At 38.6% G+C, this 15,572-nt stretch overlaps 1 protein-coding gene across 4 annotated transcripts in view; it reads left to right on the forward strand.

The window, feature by feature from the left end:
- The window catches only part of HSPBAP1 (HSPB1 associated protein 1), an 89,666-nt gene that overhangs the window by 55,931 nt on the left and 18,163 nt on the right, over nucleotides 1-15,572 (forward strand). For all 4 annotated transcript variants that reach the window (XM_020805941.3, XM_072985228.2, XM_020805949.3 and 1 more), the window contains one exon: nucleotides 5,625-5,796. In XM_020805941.3, coding sequence (XP_020661600.3) covers nucleotides 5,625-5,796 — 172 coding nt within the window. The remainder of the gene's footprint in view (nucleotides 1-5,624; nucleotides 5,797-15,572) is intronic.

Here is a 15,572-nt window from a genome sequence, read left to right on the forward strand (position 1 = left end):
TGATTTAAGCCTCTATGTTGTTTCTATTGGATTTTAACTATTAATAATGTGTCATCAGGAAACAAACTTATCTTACCATTTTCTTTATGTTCTATCCCTATAAACTTTTTATCATCTCTAATTATCTGTGGCAATAATTTTATTATCAATGCAAATAATACTGGAGATAAGTGGCAACCTTGTCTTGTACTACAGCCTAGGTATATTTTCTCAATTATTCCATCATTAACTATTACTCCAGCTGTATTCTGTGAATATAATTTGTGAATTATCTGCCTAAAATTAGGTCCAAACCCTAAATATTTAATTAAAAGTTTTAACGTATCCCATTCCACTGAATCAAATGCTTTAAATATATCTAACGATAGTACTCCAGTTTTAGAGTTAGTTCTTTATAAAAATTCATTAAATTAAGCCCCCTTCTTATTAAATCTGATATTTGTCTACCTTGTATAAATCCATTTTGATCTTTTTCAATATAACTCCCCATAAAATTATTTAATCTCTTTGCCATTATTGCCGTGAATATCCTAACATCTTGATTTATCAGTGATATGGGTCTATATGCTTCCATATTTATTGGATTTTTATCTGGTTTCAATATTAAAACAATCAATGACTCTTTCCATGATTGTGGGATTTCTTCTCCCATTAATATTTTATTAAATAATACTTTTAACTTTGGTATGATAGTCTTTTTAAATAGTTTATAATATTCTGGGCCTATTCTATCTGTTCCAGGGGTCTTTCCTGTCTTTAAGGTATTTATAATATCCTCTATTTCTTTATCAGTAATTAACTGTTGCATTTTATTTTTATCATCATCTGACAGTTTTTTATTAAAATTATTTTTATATAATTTTTAATTTTCATTATAAAAGTATTTTTACTAGTATATAGTTTTCTAAAATATTTGAACTGCTTCCAATTTCTCCTTCATTTTATTACATTTTTTTCCATTCAGATCTTGAATTAGTCCTATATTATCTTTTTTCCTTTTTTATAGAAGACACTTTAGCTAATAACTTAGAGTTCCTATTACTAAATTCAAAATTCTCTTTTTAAATAAATTACATTTCTTTGCACCTTTTCCAGATGAATTCCTTCCAGTTCCTTCCTCCTTGGTTGTAATTCTATTATAGCTTTCTTATCTCTAGTTCTTATAACTATTTTTAATTCCCTTATATTATCTTCTAAATCCTGTATTCTCCCCCCCCACACTGTTTTTAAGTATATAAGATGCTTTATATGCATACCATCTTTCCACAGATTTCATAGTGTCCCAGATTATCTTAGGTTGCCCTCCTCCCTTCTCATTTATTTCCCTCTTCTAAATTTTTTTGAAGAATTTCAATCAGGTTTGGATACCAAAAGATGTTCGTATCAGTTTTCCACCTTGCCGCCTCCTTATGATCACATTTAACCATCAGTTCCATATTCACTCTGGCTTGACCTGATATTTGAATGACTTAAATAGCTGTGCCATTTACCCCTGGCAGTAAATTTTTAGAGACAAATATATAATGTATTCTTGAATATGTATTATGCACCTGTGAGTAGAAGGTGAACTTTCTTTCTTCACCCTTTAATTCTCTCCAAACATCTTTCAAATCTGTTTTGTTAATTAGTCTATTTAATATTGTACATTTAATTTTCAGCGAGATACATTTTTGAAGAGGCAGGTGTAGCCATGGTGAGGCTCCTTCTTAAGGAGACATGCAAATATAGGAGGTGAAGGTAGGGAAAGCACTCTCCACCAAAGGCTGGGAAGTGATCCACCGTCATGACCAAGACATGGGCAATTGGGTGGATTTCTTTGTGCTCCCTGAGGAGGCTGCCCACATGCAGTGGGACAAGGCACATCATTGTGAGGAATGCCAAGTGGAGAACAAGCATCAGGCCCACCACTGCCACCATAAGAACCAGAAACGTCTGCTACTAACTGAGTCACCTCACACTGCCACTGAAGGAGCCAACTTGAGTACACATCAAGTTCAGCCAAGCTTCAGCAGAAAGCTACCAGACTGATGAACCAGGAAGGGCTGCCAGTGGACCCTATGGCCTGGTGGAGAGGCAACCTACACTAACCACCTGCTGGGGCAGGTGACCGCTTGTATTCAACAAATATGTTGGAGTACCTATTGTTTGGCCTACCTGCAGGGAGTCCTTGATCTAGTGGAGAAAAGTTTCTGGTCCACCCCATGAGATTGTTCTCCAAAGGCTTATAAGAAAGAAACAGAATGAGCTTAACTCTCTGGTGCCCTATTAACACTTAATTGGCCTTTTAAGTTGAGTTTGTTTTGAATAAAAGTTGCAGTTGTGCAGCACCTTACCATGTCATCATGGGGTGGGATCACTCACACAGTGTAAAAACTGCCCAGTAATAGAAATCTCCTTTGTAATAATCCTTAGCGTGGTCTTCATCCTCCTCTTTATTTCTGTACATTGAGTGGATATTCTCATTGAGCTACCCATCATTATCTCAGAGTTTTTTTTATGGTCAGTGCTAGTCAGTTTGGAAGCTATTGATCACCCCAGGTAACGTGTGAACTCACTATTCCATTTTTCAGCACCTCAATGTGCATTGGTTTACTGTTATGTAGGGTGAACACCATTTGCCCTTTTTTGCCTGTCAGTCCAGTTGTATAAAACCTTATGAAGCTCCTCAGCTTTGGTTTTCACATGAATTTCAACATCTTACGTATAAGGTATCTATTCCATTTGCCCTCTCTTTAGTTCAGAACTATAATTTAGATGTGCCAGAAAAGAATCCAAGTTACAGAAAGCAGTTACTACAAAAAGAAAATGGTGGACGTTGAGGAGGAAGAGAAGGCACACAGCCAGAATCTGGAATTTTACAATGTGGTCCTTGATTTATCTGTTCAGAACTAAGCCTCATTTTCTTCAGTGGAACTTAGTCCATTGCACACAGACTCACTCACACAGTGTAAAAACTGCCCAGTAATAGAAATCTCTTCCACAGAGGCATATTTAAGATAATAAGTCTATACCTGACGGCAATCTTTTAATCTGCTTTATAAGGTTGCCCTTTTCATTTTCCTGACTATGGAGTTAATAAATGTGAGATACAGCACTACTGCTCTTCTGTTGATTGTGTGGCTATTCTTAAATTCCATAAACATGCTGTGAAGCTATTATTTTAATTAGTTTTGCTTTTACAGTTTCCAGCACTTAGACTCTCCTCCTTATAAAGGTCTTTTTATGTGCTTGTTTGCATTTGACAGTTCAGCACTATGGATAGTACATACACAAAAAGTACTGTTCATGTATGAAAGACCTAAGTTACACATTAAATGACCCTTCTCCACTCTGGCTCCCTCCAGCTACATTAGAATCTACGCACAGTGTTTGGAAAGCTTGAGAAAGGGATTATAGGATAGTGTCCTAAAATTTATGAAGCCTCTTTGGATGCTGCCCTCAGATTGTAATCCAGGGCATAGTTCATGTGCTTAACCCATCAGTGATTACAGAGAGACTACATAGGCTGAAATCTCTTAGTAAGTTGCAACTAGAGTAGCTCAGTTGAATCAGTGGAACTTAGAGAGGAGTTGACTCACCAAATCTCTGCTGATTCAATGGAACTACTCTAGTTGTGACTTGCTACTGGATGTCAGACATAGAAATTATGCTAAGTCAAATTAGGGTCATGTTTGGACTTTATGATAAGTGGAGATTCGGCAGAACTGCCATTTATGTAGGATAAGCAGTGTGGTAGTGCACACCCTCTGGTTGTTCCCACTTGTAGCGTCCTCTTGTTGTCTGTGATTTGTGTGTTGTGACACATGAACTTAGCAAAGAGCCAGCTCTCTGGCCATGATTCTTTTCTAATGATTAACAAACTCTGGGATTAAGAGATAAGCCAGAGGACAGCCTCCTTGCCAGGTTTACATACCCCTGTAATCAAAGTGTATACTAAAGCTCTGTTGTTTGTTTAGCCATTCCATGACAAGTGGGACTGATTAGCTAGTATGCATTATCATACTGGCTCATCTCCAGCAAAGTGGCAGTCTCTGAAATTCCGGTTGTTATGATGTCTGAACATGGCCTGTATGACTAATCTAGTGTTCTCTCTTGTGCTTGGCTGTAGCTCTCCAGGATCTCTGGCAGAGGTCTTTCAGAATACCTGCTGTCTAAAGATGTTAAAAGGGGACACCAAAGATGCCACCAGCTCCACAACATGTGCTGTAACACTGAGTTATTGCTACTCCCCATACTGTAGAAAGAGGCTGTAGCCGAAAGCCAGTTAGATGGTAGGCACCTTGCATATCAATTTTCCTTCCTGTTAATTTGGTTCCCACAAAGAAACGAAGTGTCCAATTAATGAACAAAATAGTCACTGGGATTTTCATATCATGCTAAATTGCAGACCTTGGAGAATAGGACTAGGCATCTATCTTTGTATCATAAACAATAGAAAGAATTGAAGTCTGAGAACTCCAATTCTGCAGCATAAAAAGGAGAAAAGGTGTTCCCTTCCCTAGAGTTGCAAAAGACGCAAAGGAGGAATAATGAGGACAGATGCAATGAAATAAAGACTGGATATACTGTGTGTCTTAAATATATTAGATTATGGTAAAGTAGGACAAATATGTGAGGAGTGTGGTAGTAACTAGAAGACTACCATTATTAAACAAAAAATTCTAGCTTATTTTCTTTAGATTTGATTTTTTTTTTTGAATGGCAATACAGAGCAACTCCCAGCACCAATGAGTACAGTGGTGCCTTGCTTGACAACATTAATTCGTTCCAGCGAAATCGCTGTAGAGCGAAAACGTCATAAAGCGAAATTAAAAAGGCAATTGAAATGCATTGAAAACCGTTCAATGCGTTCCAATGAGCTGAATACCTGCTTGTCCAGCGAAGATCCTCCATACGGCAGCCATTTTCGGGTGCCTGTCTTGCGAAAAATGCATCCTAAAAACAGCAGGGAGCCATTTTGAGCAGCCGGCAGCCATTTTGAAAACCCGACAATCAGCTGTGTTGATTGTCGTAATGTGAAGAATCGGTTCCCGAAGCAGGGAACCGATTGTCGCAAAGTGAAAAAAACCCATTAAAATATCATTTTGCGATCACAATTGCGATCGCAAAAACATCGTTGTGAAGCGGATTCGTCATTATACGGGGTAATCGTTAAGCGGGGCACGACTGTAATAGTTGGTTTTTCAAAAATACAGTAAAAGCAATAATGAGTCACCAGAGTTTAAATTTATGCTACATAGTGTCCCCCTTTACAGTGGTATTTAGGCAAATCTAATCAAGACTTATAAAGAGTTTGATGTTCTTGTTTTGGGCTAAAGCCCCCTTTTAAAATGTTGCTGTACCATTTACTGCTTCCTGGTACTTACTGCCTGTTTTCCAGCTCCACACAAGTCTTAACATGAAACAGACTGACTATATTGCTAGTCTTGGACTAAATCCAGTTTTAGTCCCAGCTAGAGTAGGCTTATTGAAACCAGTGGGAATTATATTGGCATTGACTTAACAAGGCCCATGCACTTCAGTAGACCGATTGTAGCTGGAACTAACAATCAGATTTAGCCCCTTATTTGTTTACATTTACACCACAAAATGCCAAGCTTTGGATTTCCATCGTCTCTTTCCAGGAAAAGGTGGCATTTATTTCCACCTGAAGATTCCAGCTTTCTTTATCCTACCAGAATACCCTATGAAGAATCTAGTGTGTTCAGCAGAGTCAATGTGGTTAATCCTGATCTGAAAAACTTCCCGCAGTTCAAGAAAGCAGAGGCCCATATTGTTACACTTGCTCCTGGCCAGGTAATTTTAAAACTTATTTTCTTCCATCTTGAAGCTTTTGCTGAATATGAAATTCTGGAAGGAGGAGGTGGTATGGCAAAAAGCTGAAACAAAAGACTGCCTTGGAGGAGCAATGGGATGCCATTTTGATTTCTTCTGATCTTTCAAACATTTTTTTGTTTACTGCAGTTCTCTGCCTAATGAAACACTCCTCGCTCATGGTGTATAACTTGCTTATTTGTAGCTGAGAACAATGCATTCAGGCTTCACAGATATGTCTGCTATGTGCTTCACAGATATTTACATGTGAGCACATAGCAGGCATCTAGAGAGCAAAGTCCCCATTTGCTCTGAGGCAGCAGCTTACAGAATGTGTATTTAATGAGTAAGTGTGCAGAGCAAGCAAAGAATTCTTACGTGCACGTTTACTGTGATGGATAACTTCCATAATGGAAACACTTGCCCAGCAGCTACATCACTTGTATTTACAATATGCATTAGTCTTTCAGTGGAGGCTCTCAAAGTACTTTTAACATGGCCATGTGACAGTTGGTTAATCATATTTTACTGGGGACAAGGCTACAGTAATTTGATGGCAGTCTTAGGAATGATTTCTTAGTTTACTAGTATGTCAGCATCAAGGCCCTCAACTCCTCCAATGCCCTTGCTTCTGATTACGGTACGTCAATAATTTTTTCCTTATTAAAAGTAAGCAAAAAAGTGTGCTGCTTATATATTGCCCCATAGCCCTTAGAAGCATTTTCTAGGTGGTTTACATTTTTTTTATTATGCAGCCAACATATCTCTCCCCCCCCCCCCCCGAGCTGGGTCTCAATTTAATGGAAGGATAGAAGGCTGAGTCAACCTTGAGCGAGCTACCTGAAATTGAACCCCCGGACATGAGTACAGTTTTGGCTGTAGTACAGTAGTTTAACCACTGAGGTTAAACTTCTTTCTTCCCTGAATATAGCCTGTATCACAAAGTGAGTTTGTTTCCTCAGATTCGGATACCCATTTACGGGGAGTGTCTCCCATTTAATTCACTGGACTGATTTCTTAGTGGAGAATGTCAACGTTACACTATCAGGAAGGCATGTTGAAAGCTGTGGTGATGGTGTAGCATAGGATAACTTATTAATATTCTATACTGGATGGCAAATGCCTTCCCAAAGCTAAAAATTAAATATATTGACTTTGTGTGTGTGTTTTTTTTCTGTAGCAGAGTGTTCTTTGCTCTTCGTTTTGTTGCTCTTTTTAATGGAGTTTTTCTTTTGAGGGGGAGGAAGAGTTGTTAAGCAAAAATGATAGTAGGGCATTGCTTTGTATTAGCTTTGAGAATTTAATGTAGGCAGTCTGTTTCAGTGATTAGGAATGGTAATGAAGCGGTAGTATCACTATTTTTAATTAAGCTTAAACTAATTAGAAGTCAAATCTTGTTAAGAATAGAAGGCCACTTGTAACAGTGCTTTGAAGTGCTGTTGAACAAAGGAGACACTGATGTAGATTTTTATCTCTTACACCCACCGGGTTGACATATGTAAAGCAAAAGATGTATTCAGAAGGAGCATTATAAAGTAAATATTCTGTTTACAGTGTAAATAGGGAAGTCCATGAGTGAGTACCACTGATTTAGGGGTCACATTTGGATGCAGGTATCCAGTATAATAGTCCCCATGGCCACACTGTGCTGTGAAGCACCTCAGAGAATTAGATAACTGGCCATGGAGCCAGACGGTGGGAGTCTGATTCCTCACTGTGCATCCTATGAGTAGAGCCAGCTTGTGTGGCCTTGAGCAGCCAGCACACAGTCCCAGGATACCCCCAGAAGAATGGAATGGCAAACCACCTCTGAGTATTTTCTACCTAAAAAGAGTCACCATGTCAGGAGAAAAAAATGCATTTTAGCACTGCAGTACCTAGACTCTTCCTCCTGTACTGGCTGGAATAATTCTGATAGTTGTATACCCACCCACCCTCAAAAAAGAGAAGGCGCCAACAGCATAAGACTCTAAGCTGAAGATTTTCCAGGCATTTATTTTATGAGCACCAGAGAAAAAGCTGTCTTACCCACTTCACATCATCTGTTAATATCCCAGCTTAGTTTAGGAGCAACAACGAAGTCTTGAGAGTGATGGTGGTGACAGAGGGAGAGCAATATCATGCCTAATGGGCAATGAGAGTACAACGTCCAGGAAGCCCTAAGGCTTCCTGTTTAACAGTAGGCTGGGCTAGAACAATGTCATGGAGCCTTCAAGCTAAGACCTTCCCCAGGTTTAGATGTGTCTGTAGGTGTCTATAGGCTGGAGTTCTCAGAATTCTGTCTGGAGAATTCTTGGAGAATTCTGGGAGTTAGTATTCCCCACCCCCCAAAAAAGTAACAGATACGAAGTCAAAAATTCACACAACCTTCACTTTTAAGTCTGCTTCTTGAAATGCTTCAATCCCAGGAGGGCTGCATTAAGTGATCCTTTAAAAATGAAGGAACTGTGTGAGGGAAGGACCTGTTAAAAAAAAAAATATCCAACCCCCATTAGAAGAGGCCCATTGTACTACAAGAATAGTGCCTGCTGTTTTTGCTCAGCCTATGTGGTGCTGGAAGAAATATGATGAACCCATTTGATGAGGCTCCTGTAGGCAGTAGCGAAGGCATTTATGTAATGGCCATTGTTCTAACCTTAATACAAAGATTGGGCATGTATTGCAAATACAATTACTGGAGGCTTTGTAATGGCTTCACTTTAAGACACTTTACAGTAATCTCTGTTTCTTGCTTGGCCAGGAACAGCACGCCTTGGATTAAGATGTTACAACAATGTAGAATTGAGAAAAATAAAATCAAGATAAAGTTGTGTTTTGGTATTCAAGGCAGCAGCTGTGTGCTAGCTGGATACTGGCTTTGAATATTAACAGAACTTAATGTGCCTAATGCCACCTTCTGGTCAGTATGTTTCATTTCACTATTTTCTGTTATAATGAAAACGCTGGGGATCTTTGTTTCAGTATTTAGTCTAATTACTTTTGATTAGAGATGGTATATTTGTATTGGTTAACCAATACAAATATCCTATCTCTACTTTTGATAGTATCTTTGTCTTGAGGTCTGGATGAAGGGGAATAAATTCAGTATGATTTCGTTTATTTTAAAAGATCTGATAGACTAAATTTTGGACAAGGTTTAGTGTGACCATCTAAATTTTGCATCTGCAATCAAATGTATGTAATGATACATTGCATTTAAAACACTGGGGTCATTTTCAGTGATGGTCATGCTACTGTAAGATCATTTATACCACACTCTTGCCTCTGCAAATGATAATTTCAGCCTAAGATTTTTTTTAATATACGTAATTGCATGTTCAAAATGATAAGAATGAGTAGAAAGATTTGTCTGTGAATAGCTTGTTTTGGGGTGACTTTTTTAAAAAGCAAAATCATCTCTGCTACCTTCCTATCTGATTTTAAAGGAATACTGCACAAGACCACACAGACAGACAGTCAGGAGGACAGACACCCTCTCCCAAACAAAACTACTCAGGCAGAAGCTGTCAAGAGCAAGCAACGGATTTTTCATCAGACTGTCCTCATTTTCATGCATCCATAACTCTTTAATTTTGTGGAAGTCAGCTTAGACAAAGCATAGCTCTCCCTGCCCCCAACAGAAACAAGTCATCATAGATGATTTATTTTAAATTATATTGAAGCTTGAGAACCTCATCACTTTCATACTTTACAGAGATTTAGATTCCTTACTCTAAGAAGGGCTTTTTGAGCATCAGAAATAACAACCCTACTCTCTGAACTAATGCAATAATACTGTGGGTGCAATTCATCTGATGGGAACCTATTTGTTCTACAATAAGCTTGAGAAGACTGCCAGATGCTCTCTGAGAAATGTGTCTCTAATAGCCTTCCTTAACCTAGTGCCCTCCAGATGTTATATTGCACATTCCATCAACCCCACCAAGCATGGCCTTTGAGAGAGTATCTAAACAGCTATTGTTTTTTTTTAAAATGTTGATAATATCATTTGACGTTAGTAATTAGCTAATTTTGGACTCATTACAAAAAACGCAAAAAGTGTTAGTCTAATCTTAGTGTAATCATTACTCCTGACTGGAATAGCCCATGGGATCAGTGAGATTTAACATTTGATGATTTAACAATTCACATTCAATTGTTTTAGCCCATTGTCTTCAATCCAGTAGTAAGACACAACCAGAGCAGGCCCACTGAATCAGTAGGGATTGGGTTAGGGTTCAACAGAACTACAGTACTCTACCTGTGACTTGTTGCAGCCATTGTGAAATAACAGATGTTTGAGACAAATGTTAGTTTTTTCATCTTTTGGAGACTTTCCACTGTCATAGTTTCTAGCCCAATAGCAAATTGTGACTGAAATGCATGAAGTAAAGTCGATTGGAAAATGTATGTGATGGGTGGGCAGGGGGCTGTTTTTTATTTGGATTTTTTTTTTCCTGTTTAGCAGAGGGAGAGTAATTGATTGTGCTTATCTGCAGATTCTACCAATTGATTTTTTTTTAAATCAAGGGCTGTTTAGATAGTTTGTGTAGGATTTTAATTTAAGTAGATCTTTATATTTGAAAACATTTTAACTAGTAGAGAAAGAGCTGCAGTTTAAAGTACAAACTAGAAATTCAGGAACAAATAATGCAGGTAAAAATAAGGGTGGGAATAGATGTTTTCCTATAAATATATCAGATAAAGAATGGAAGAAAGTAATAGGAAAAATATAAACAATTTGCATAATCATATGATTCCAGTATTTAGCGTAGGTTGTGTCACAGCCTATGTAAGATGTGTAACTTGTCCAACGCAATTTGTTAGAGGTATGGTCAAGATGGAGCACATTTTAAATGTATGTGTGGTTGTGTAAGATCTTACTGGTCCAGAATGATACAGAACATTTTATTTAAAAGGGACATATATACAGTATATAACACTTAATCTCATGACTATATTATTGTGCAACTGTACAGGATTAGTAGCCTTTAAGGATCAAAGCATGGATGCAAACACATTAATGTAAGCTTGAATATTAATAGAATATTTATAAAAGCAAGAGATGGAATCCTTAAAATAATGGGAACATAAGATTTGATATAAACTTACAGGAAGCTTTGGCAAAGTCAAATTGTGACATGATATGAAAAGAAGTTACAGATGTAATATGATAAATAAGAAAATTGGAAAGTTAGTGCAAAATGAATGAAGACCTGTATCTAATTTGGGAGTTAATTTTTTTATCATTTTGGTCGATTCCAATGGTTTTTATTGTTTAGACTTATTTTCCAGAACATTTGTATTATGCTTTTTTTATATAAATACAATTATTTTTAGAACACAGGGAGTGTGTTCATGAGATATTTTATAAAGTAGGAAGGAACCCATAAGGTGTCTGAACTTTTTAAAGGCCTTTCAAACTGTATCCATATTCACACAACATAACTTTCATATGGGAACACAATGATGAGAGGAAGAGGCATAAGGAAGCAAATGCAAGCCCTACCTGCCCCCATACATTTGAATGTCTACATGGGGCCTGCAAACAGCTCCTTTTACATGACTGAGCAATAGAAAAAGAAAACCCTCTCCAGATGTTACATTTGTGAAGGAAGTCCATGTATTGAAAAGGACAGAAAGAGTTACTCCCCAAAGCCACCCTAGCTCTGCCTTAATGAGGCATGAACAGTGGAGTAAAACTGAAAAGAAAGTGGAAATAGCTGAAGAAACCCTGATCTTAACAAGAAGCAAAATCTCAAGATGTGAAATAATGGATGGGTTTTTAAAATTGCGGTTTAAAGACTCTTTTAGTGACTAAAACCATTTTTTCTGTTTCTTGTCATGATGGATATGACAGACTCAATTTCATCAGCTTTGCTTCGACAGAGAGATCAGGCTTGATTTAATCTAGGATCCACATGTTTATCTTTCTGACAGTCCAGAGTATACACAAAACTCTCCTCCATTACCATATGTCAAACAAATAATTTTTTCCCCTGTCAACTTTCTTCATTGTTCAGCTTTCTCATCCATACACAGTAATGGGGAATGCAGTCATGTGGATGATCTGATTTCAATCCACAGTCCTTCTAGATCAAGATCAGTCAAGTTAAGTAATGCAAATCTGTTCTTTATGTGCATTTAAAATTACTCAGAAATGTGATTTAAATTGCATTTTATCATTGTGATTATTTTAGTGTTCCTTTTCATCTTTACTCTAATTTTTGATATCAACACTTGGTAGCCAGTACCCCTGATCTTGTTTTAGCAGAGAGAATACAAATTTTCCATCTTATGCTTCCAATTATGTAGCCTATTTGATTTCTATATTAGATCATCTTCCGGCTTGCTTTGGTATTATATTTGGACACAAACTGTAGATGTCAGCTTATCACACCCCAAATATAACACACAACCAGGGTCCTGTTTTGGCAGGCAGTATTGTTTAAGAATTTACATTTTGCCTCCTTTTCTCTCATGATTTTCTTCCTTCTCTGCACTATTATTCCTTCCATTACCAATGCTCAGAGCTAGAGTACCATAGCTTTTGTAGCCGAAACACCACCACCCCTGCTCCAGCACCACACAGGATATACCAACAGGTTTGAGGAATCTCCTTGGTTTGCTGAATCACAATATACCTTTAGGAAGCAAAACCATGGGTAATGGAATTCCCCCTTCCAGCAGTCCACTTGAACTGAACTGTGCTCAGTGGCCAAAGATTATTGAGTGACTGTTAGAAGGAGAGTGAAAAACTGGGCTGAAGGAGGATATGGAACAGAGCAATTGGACTCTCCTCACCCAACAACCATATGTTGTTGCTCACACATGCATCCTGGTACTCAGCCTGCTCAGATGTGTTTCCTACTTTTGTCAGTATCTAAATACAGTGGTGCCTTGCAAGACAAAATTAATCCATTCCACGGTTAATGCCATCTTGCGCAAATTTTGTTTTGCAAAGCAAGTTTTCCCATAGGAATACATTTAAATTTAATTAATGCATTCCTATGGGGAAAATAATTAATGCATTCCTAAAGGAAATCAACCCTGAGTGCTCACTGGAAGGACAGATCCTGAAGCTGAGGCTCCAGTACTTTGGCCATCTCATGAGAAGAGAAGACTCTCTGGAAAACACCCTGATGCTGGGAAAGTGTGAAGGCAGGAGGAGAAGGGGATGACAGAAGATGAGATGGCTGGAGAGTGTCATCAAAGCAACCAAGATGAATTTGACACAACTACGGGAAGTAGTGGAAGATAGGAGGGCCTGGCGTGCTCTGGTCCACGGGGTCACGAAGAGTCGGACACGACTAAACGATGGGGGAAAAGTCAGAAAAAGTCACTTACGTGGTAGTAAGACCGAGTGGACCGAGCCCTGCTCCTCCTTGGTAGCCTGGCAACAGCTGGACTCTAGCACCAAACAGCTGACTGTCGGGAACCAGCAGAGAGGCGGCAGCCATTTTGGAGAGGCGGCAGCCATGTGGTCACATCTCGAAATGGCTGCCTCCTCTCTACTGCTTCCCGACAGTTAGTCAGGAAATAGTACCTCACAATTTTAAGTGAATTTTCCAAATGAGATTATTTTAACTAGTGGTTGTTGTAGGTTTTCCAGGCTGTTTGGCCATGTTCTTAAGGTTTTTCTTCCTAACATTTCACCAGTCTCTGTGGTCAGCATCTTCAAAGGACAGGAGTCAGAACTCTGTCTGTGCTCTGGTGCATTTTGTGGGATAGTTGAGTATTTATAGCTGTGGGATCAGCTTTTGTCCTTTGCAGGAGATTGGGTGATTATGGTGATCAGCATGTTTTTGTTGTGGGTGTAAAAAAACAGGCTTAAGAACACAGCCAGACAGCCCGGAAAACCTACAACAACCATTGGATCCCGGCTGTGAAAGCCTTTGAAAATACATATTTTAAATGAATTTAGCAAGAATCCTCATGCATTGTTTGTGAACATTTCCTGAAACATCCCTGTGCATTTTCTGCTCACTGTAATGTCTTCCATGTGTCTCATTTCTCCATGGGAATAATTCTGGGACAGCTCCTACAGAGGAATATTTTGTGTTCTCTCTTTATAGGTACAAGTATTCACTGAACAAGACAGGCTGGGATTTTTGGCTGAGGATGTTTGCTAAATGTTTTCTCTTCCTTTCTGAACCTATTGGATGTTTCTTTTTAAAAAATCTAACCCTTACTTATATGTGCAGGAGTTCAAGGGTAATAATCCTGTCTGAGATAAGAGGATTTTGGATGAGAGGTTATCAGTGGTTGTTCACTCTCTGTAGTAAATATTGGAAGAACAAGACTGTGGAGGATTTTAAAGGCTAGAGATAATTCTGCAAAGAAAAAACTAAGGGGAAGTGGAGCATCCTAAGCATTATACTGAGCTAACTTTCTCTGTATGACCTTGGGAAAAAATCTATTCTTACAAGAAAAGTTCCCAATGACCAAAATAATGCCACAGGCCTGATGCCCCATTGACGATTCCGCCTTCCTCCTGTAATCTCTTAATGCTGCTTTGAGCACTCGGTTAAAGCAGCCTACGTGCTGATCAATCAAATCAAATCACACCTTAATTTTGCTCCTGTGTGCTGGTGTGTGCTTAATGGAGACGCCGAAGCTATTTAAATATTTGAAGATAGCTTTATATCCCTTGGAGGATGAACAGTGGAAGACAGAGCAATACTCCAATAATGTGTTTTGAGCTTTCTAAAATGATGCAAAGCTCCATTGCACCACAAGGGGGGTTAGTCTGACAGTTGGCGATGCAATGATGATGCATTGCAGCCACCAGCACTTCCCATGACATCTCAGTCCTGGCTTCATCAAGTGATGGGTTTGAGCCAGGGTGTTTCAAGGCTCAGAGCCTTGAAGAACTAAAGGCAGAAGCCAACTGTGCACACCAGCTTGTCTCATAAGAAAAATCTTAGGCCAGGGATATGGGCACTGCTGAGTGGTAGAGAATGTACTTTTCATGTTGAATCCCCAGGCGTGTTCCTGGCCATCTATAGTTTTTTTAAAAAAGCAGCCACCACCCAGGTAGCAGAGGACAGCTAAGAAGCTTGTAAAATGTACTTGTTTGAGCTACAACTCCCATAGGTTCCTCCATCCTTGGCTGTAACCATTTGCTTATTTTCATTGTCATTTTCCAGCTTTACAGCACCCTTTTAGAAATGGACTGATTAAAGCCGTAGACAGTTTTCCAAGTGTCCCTACACTATTGATTTGTTTAGCAGAATTATAATATCATCAGTTTTCTTTTTTCTTTCATAGTAATCTCTAGTGCAGAACTTCCTTTTTTGTCATCACTGTTGCATGCTAAATTGACATTTGTGTTGTGCTGTGCCCCACCACAATAAATGACATTTACTTGGTCGATAGTGGCATAAATATAAATTTGCTGCTGTGGCATTGGCTTCCTCCATATTCATCATTTAACATTGTATACTATCCACTCTCATTCCTAGAGGTCAAGGTTATCAATGGCCACTAATCACAATGGCTATGTGTTATCTCCAGGATCAGAGACACTATTACACTGATTAAATTGTAGTGGCTGGAGAGGCTAAATAGGGTTGCTTAATGTCAGGTGGAGGCCTGGTGTGCCATTTGATGTGATCCTTGATTCAAATAGCATACGTACCTCAAGTAACCCAATATGGTTTAGCTTCTTTAAGAAAACAGAGACAAGGAGGGGCAAACATTTCTTGAAAGGAAGAGCGGCATAACCTTTGCCCCCTCCCGCCCTCTCTTCCTTCCAAGAGGAAGATTTAAATTTTAAA

Source organism: Pogona vitticeps, chromosome 1 (genome assembly GCF_051106095.1).
Source record: "Pogona vitticeps strain Pit_001003342236 chromosome 1, PviZW2.1, whole genome shotgun sequence".
Lineage (NCBI taxonomy): Eukaryota > Metazoa > Chordata > Lepidosauria > Squamata > Agamidae > Pogona > Pogona vitticeps.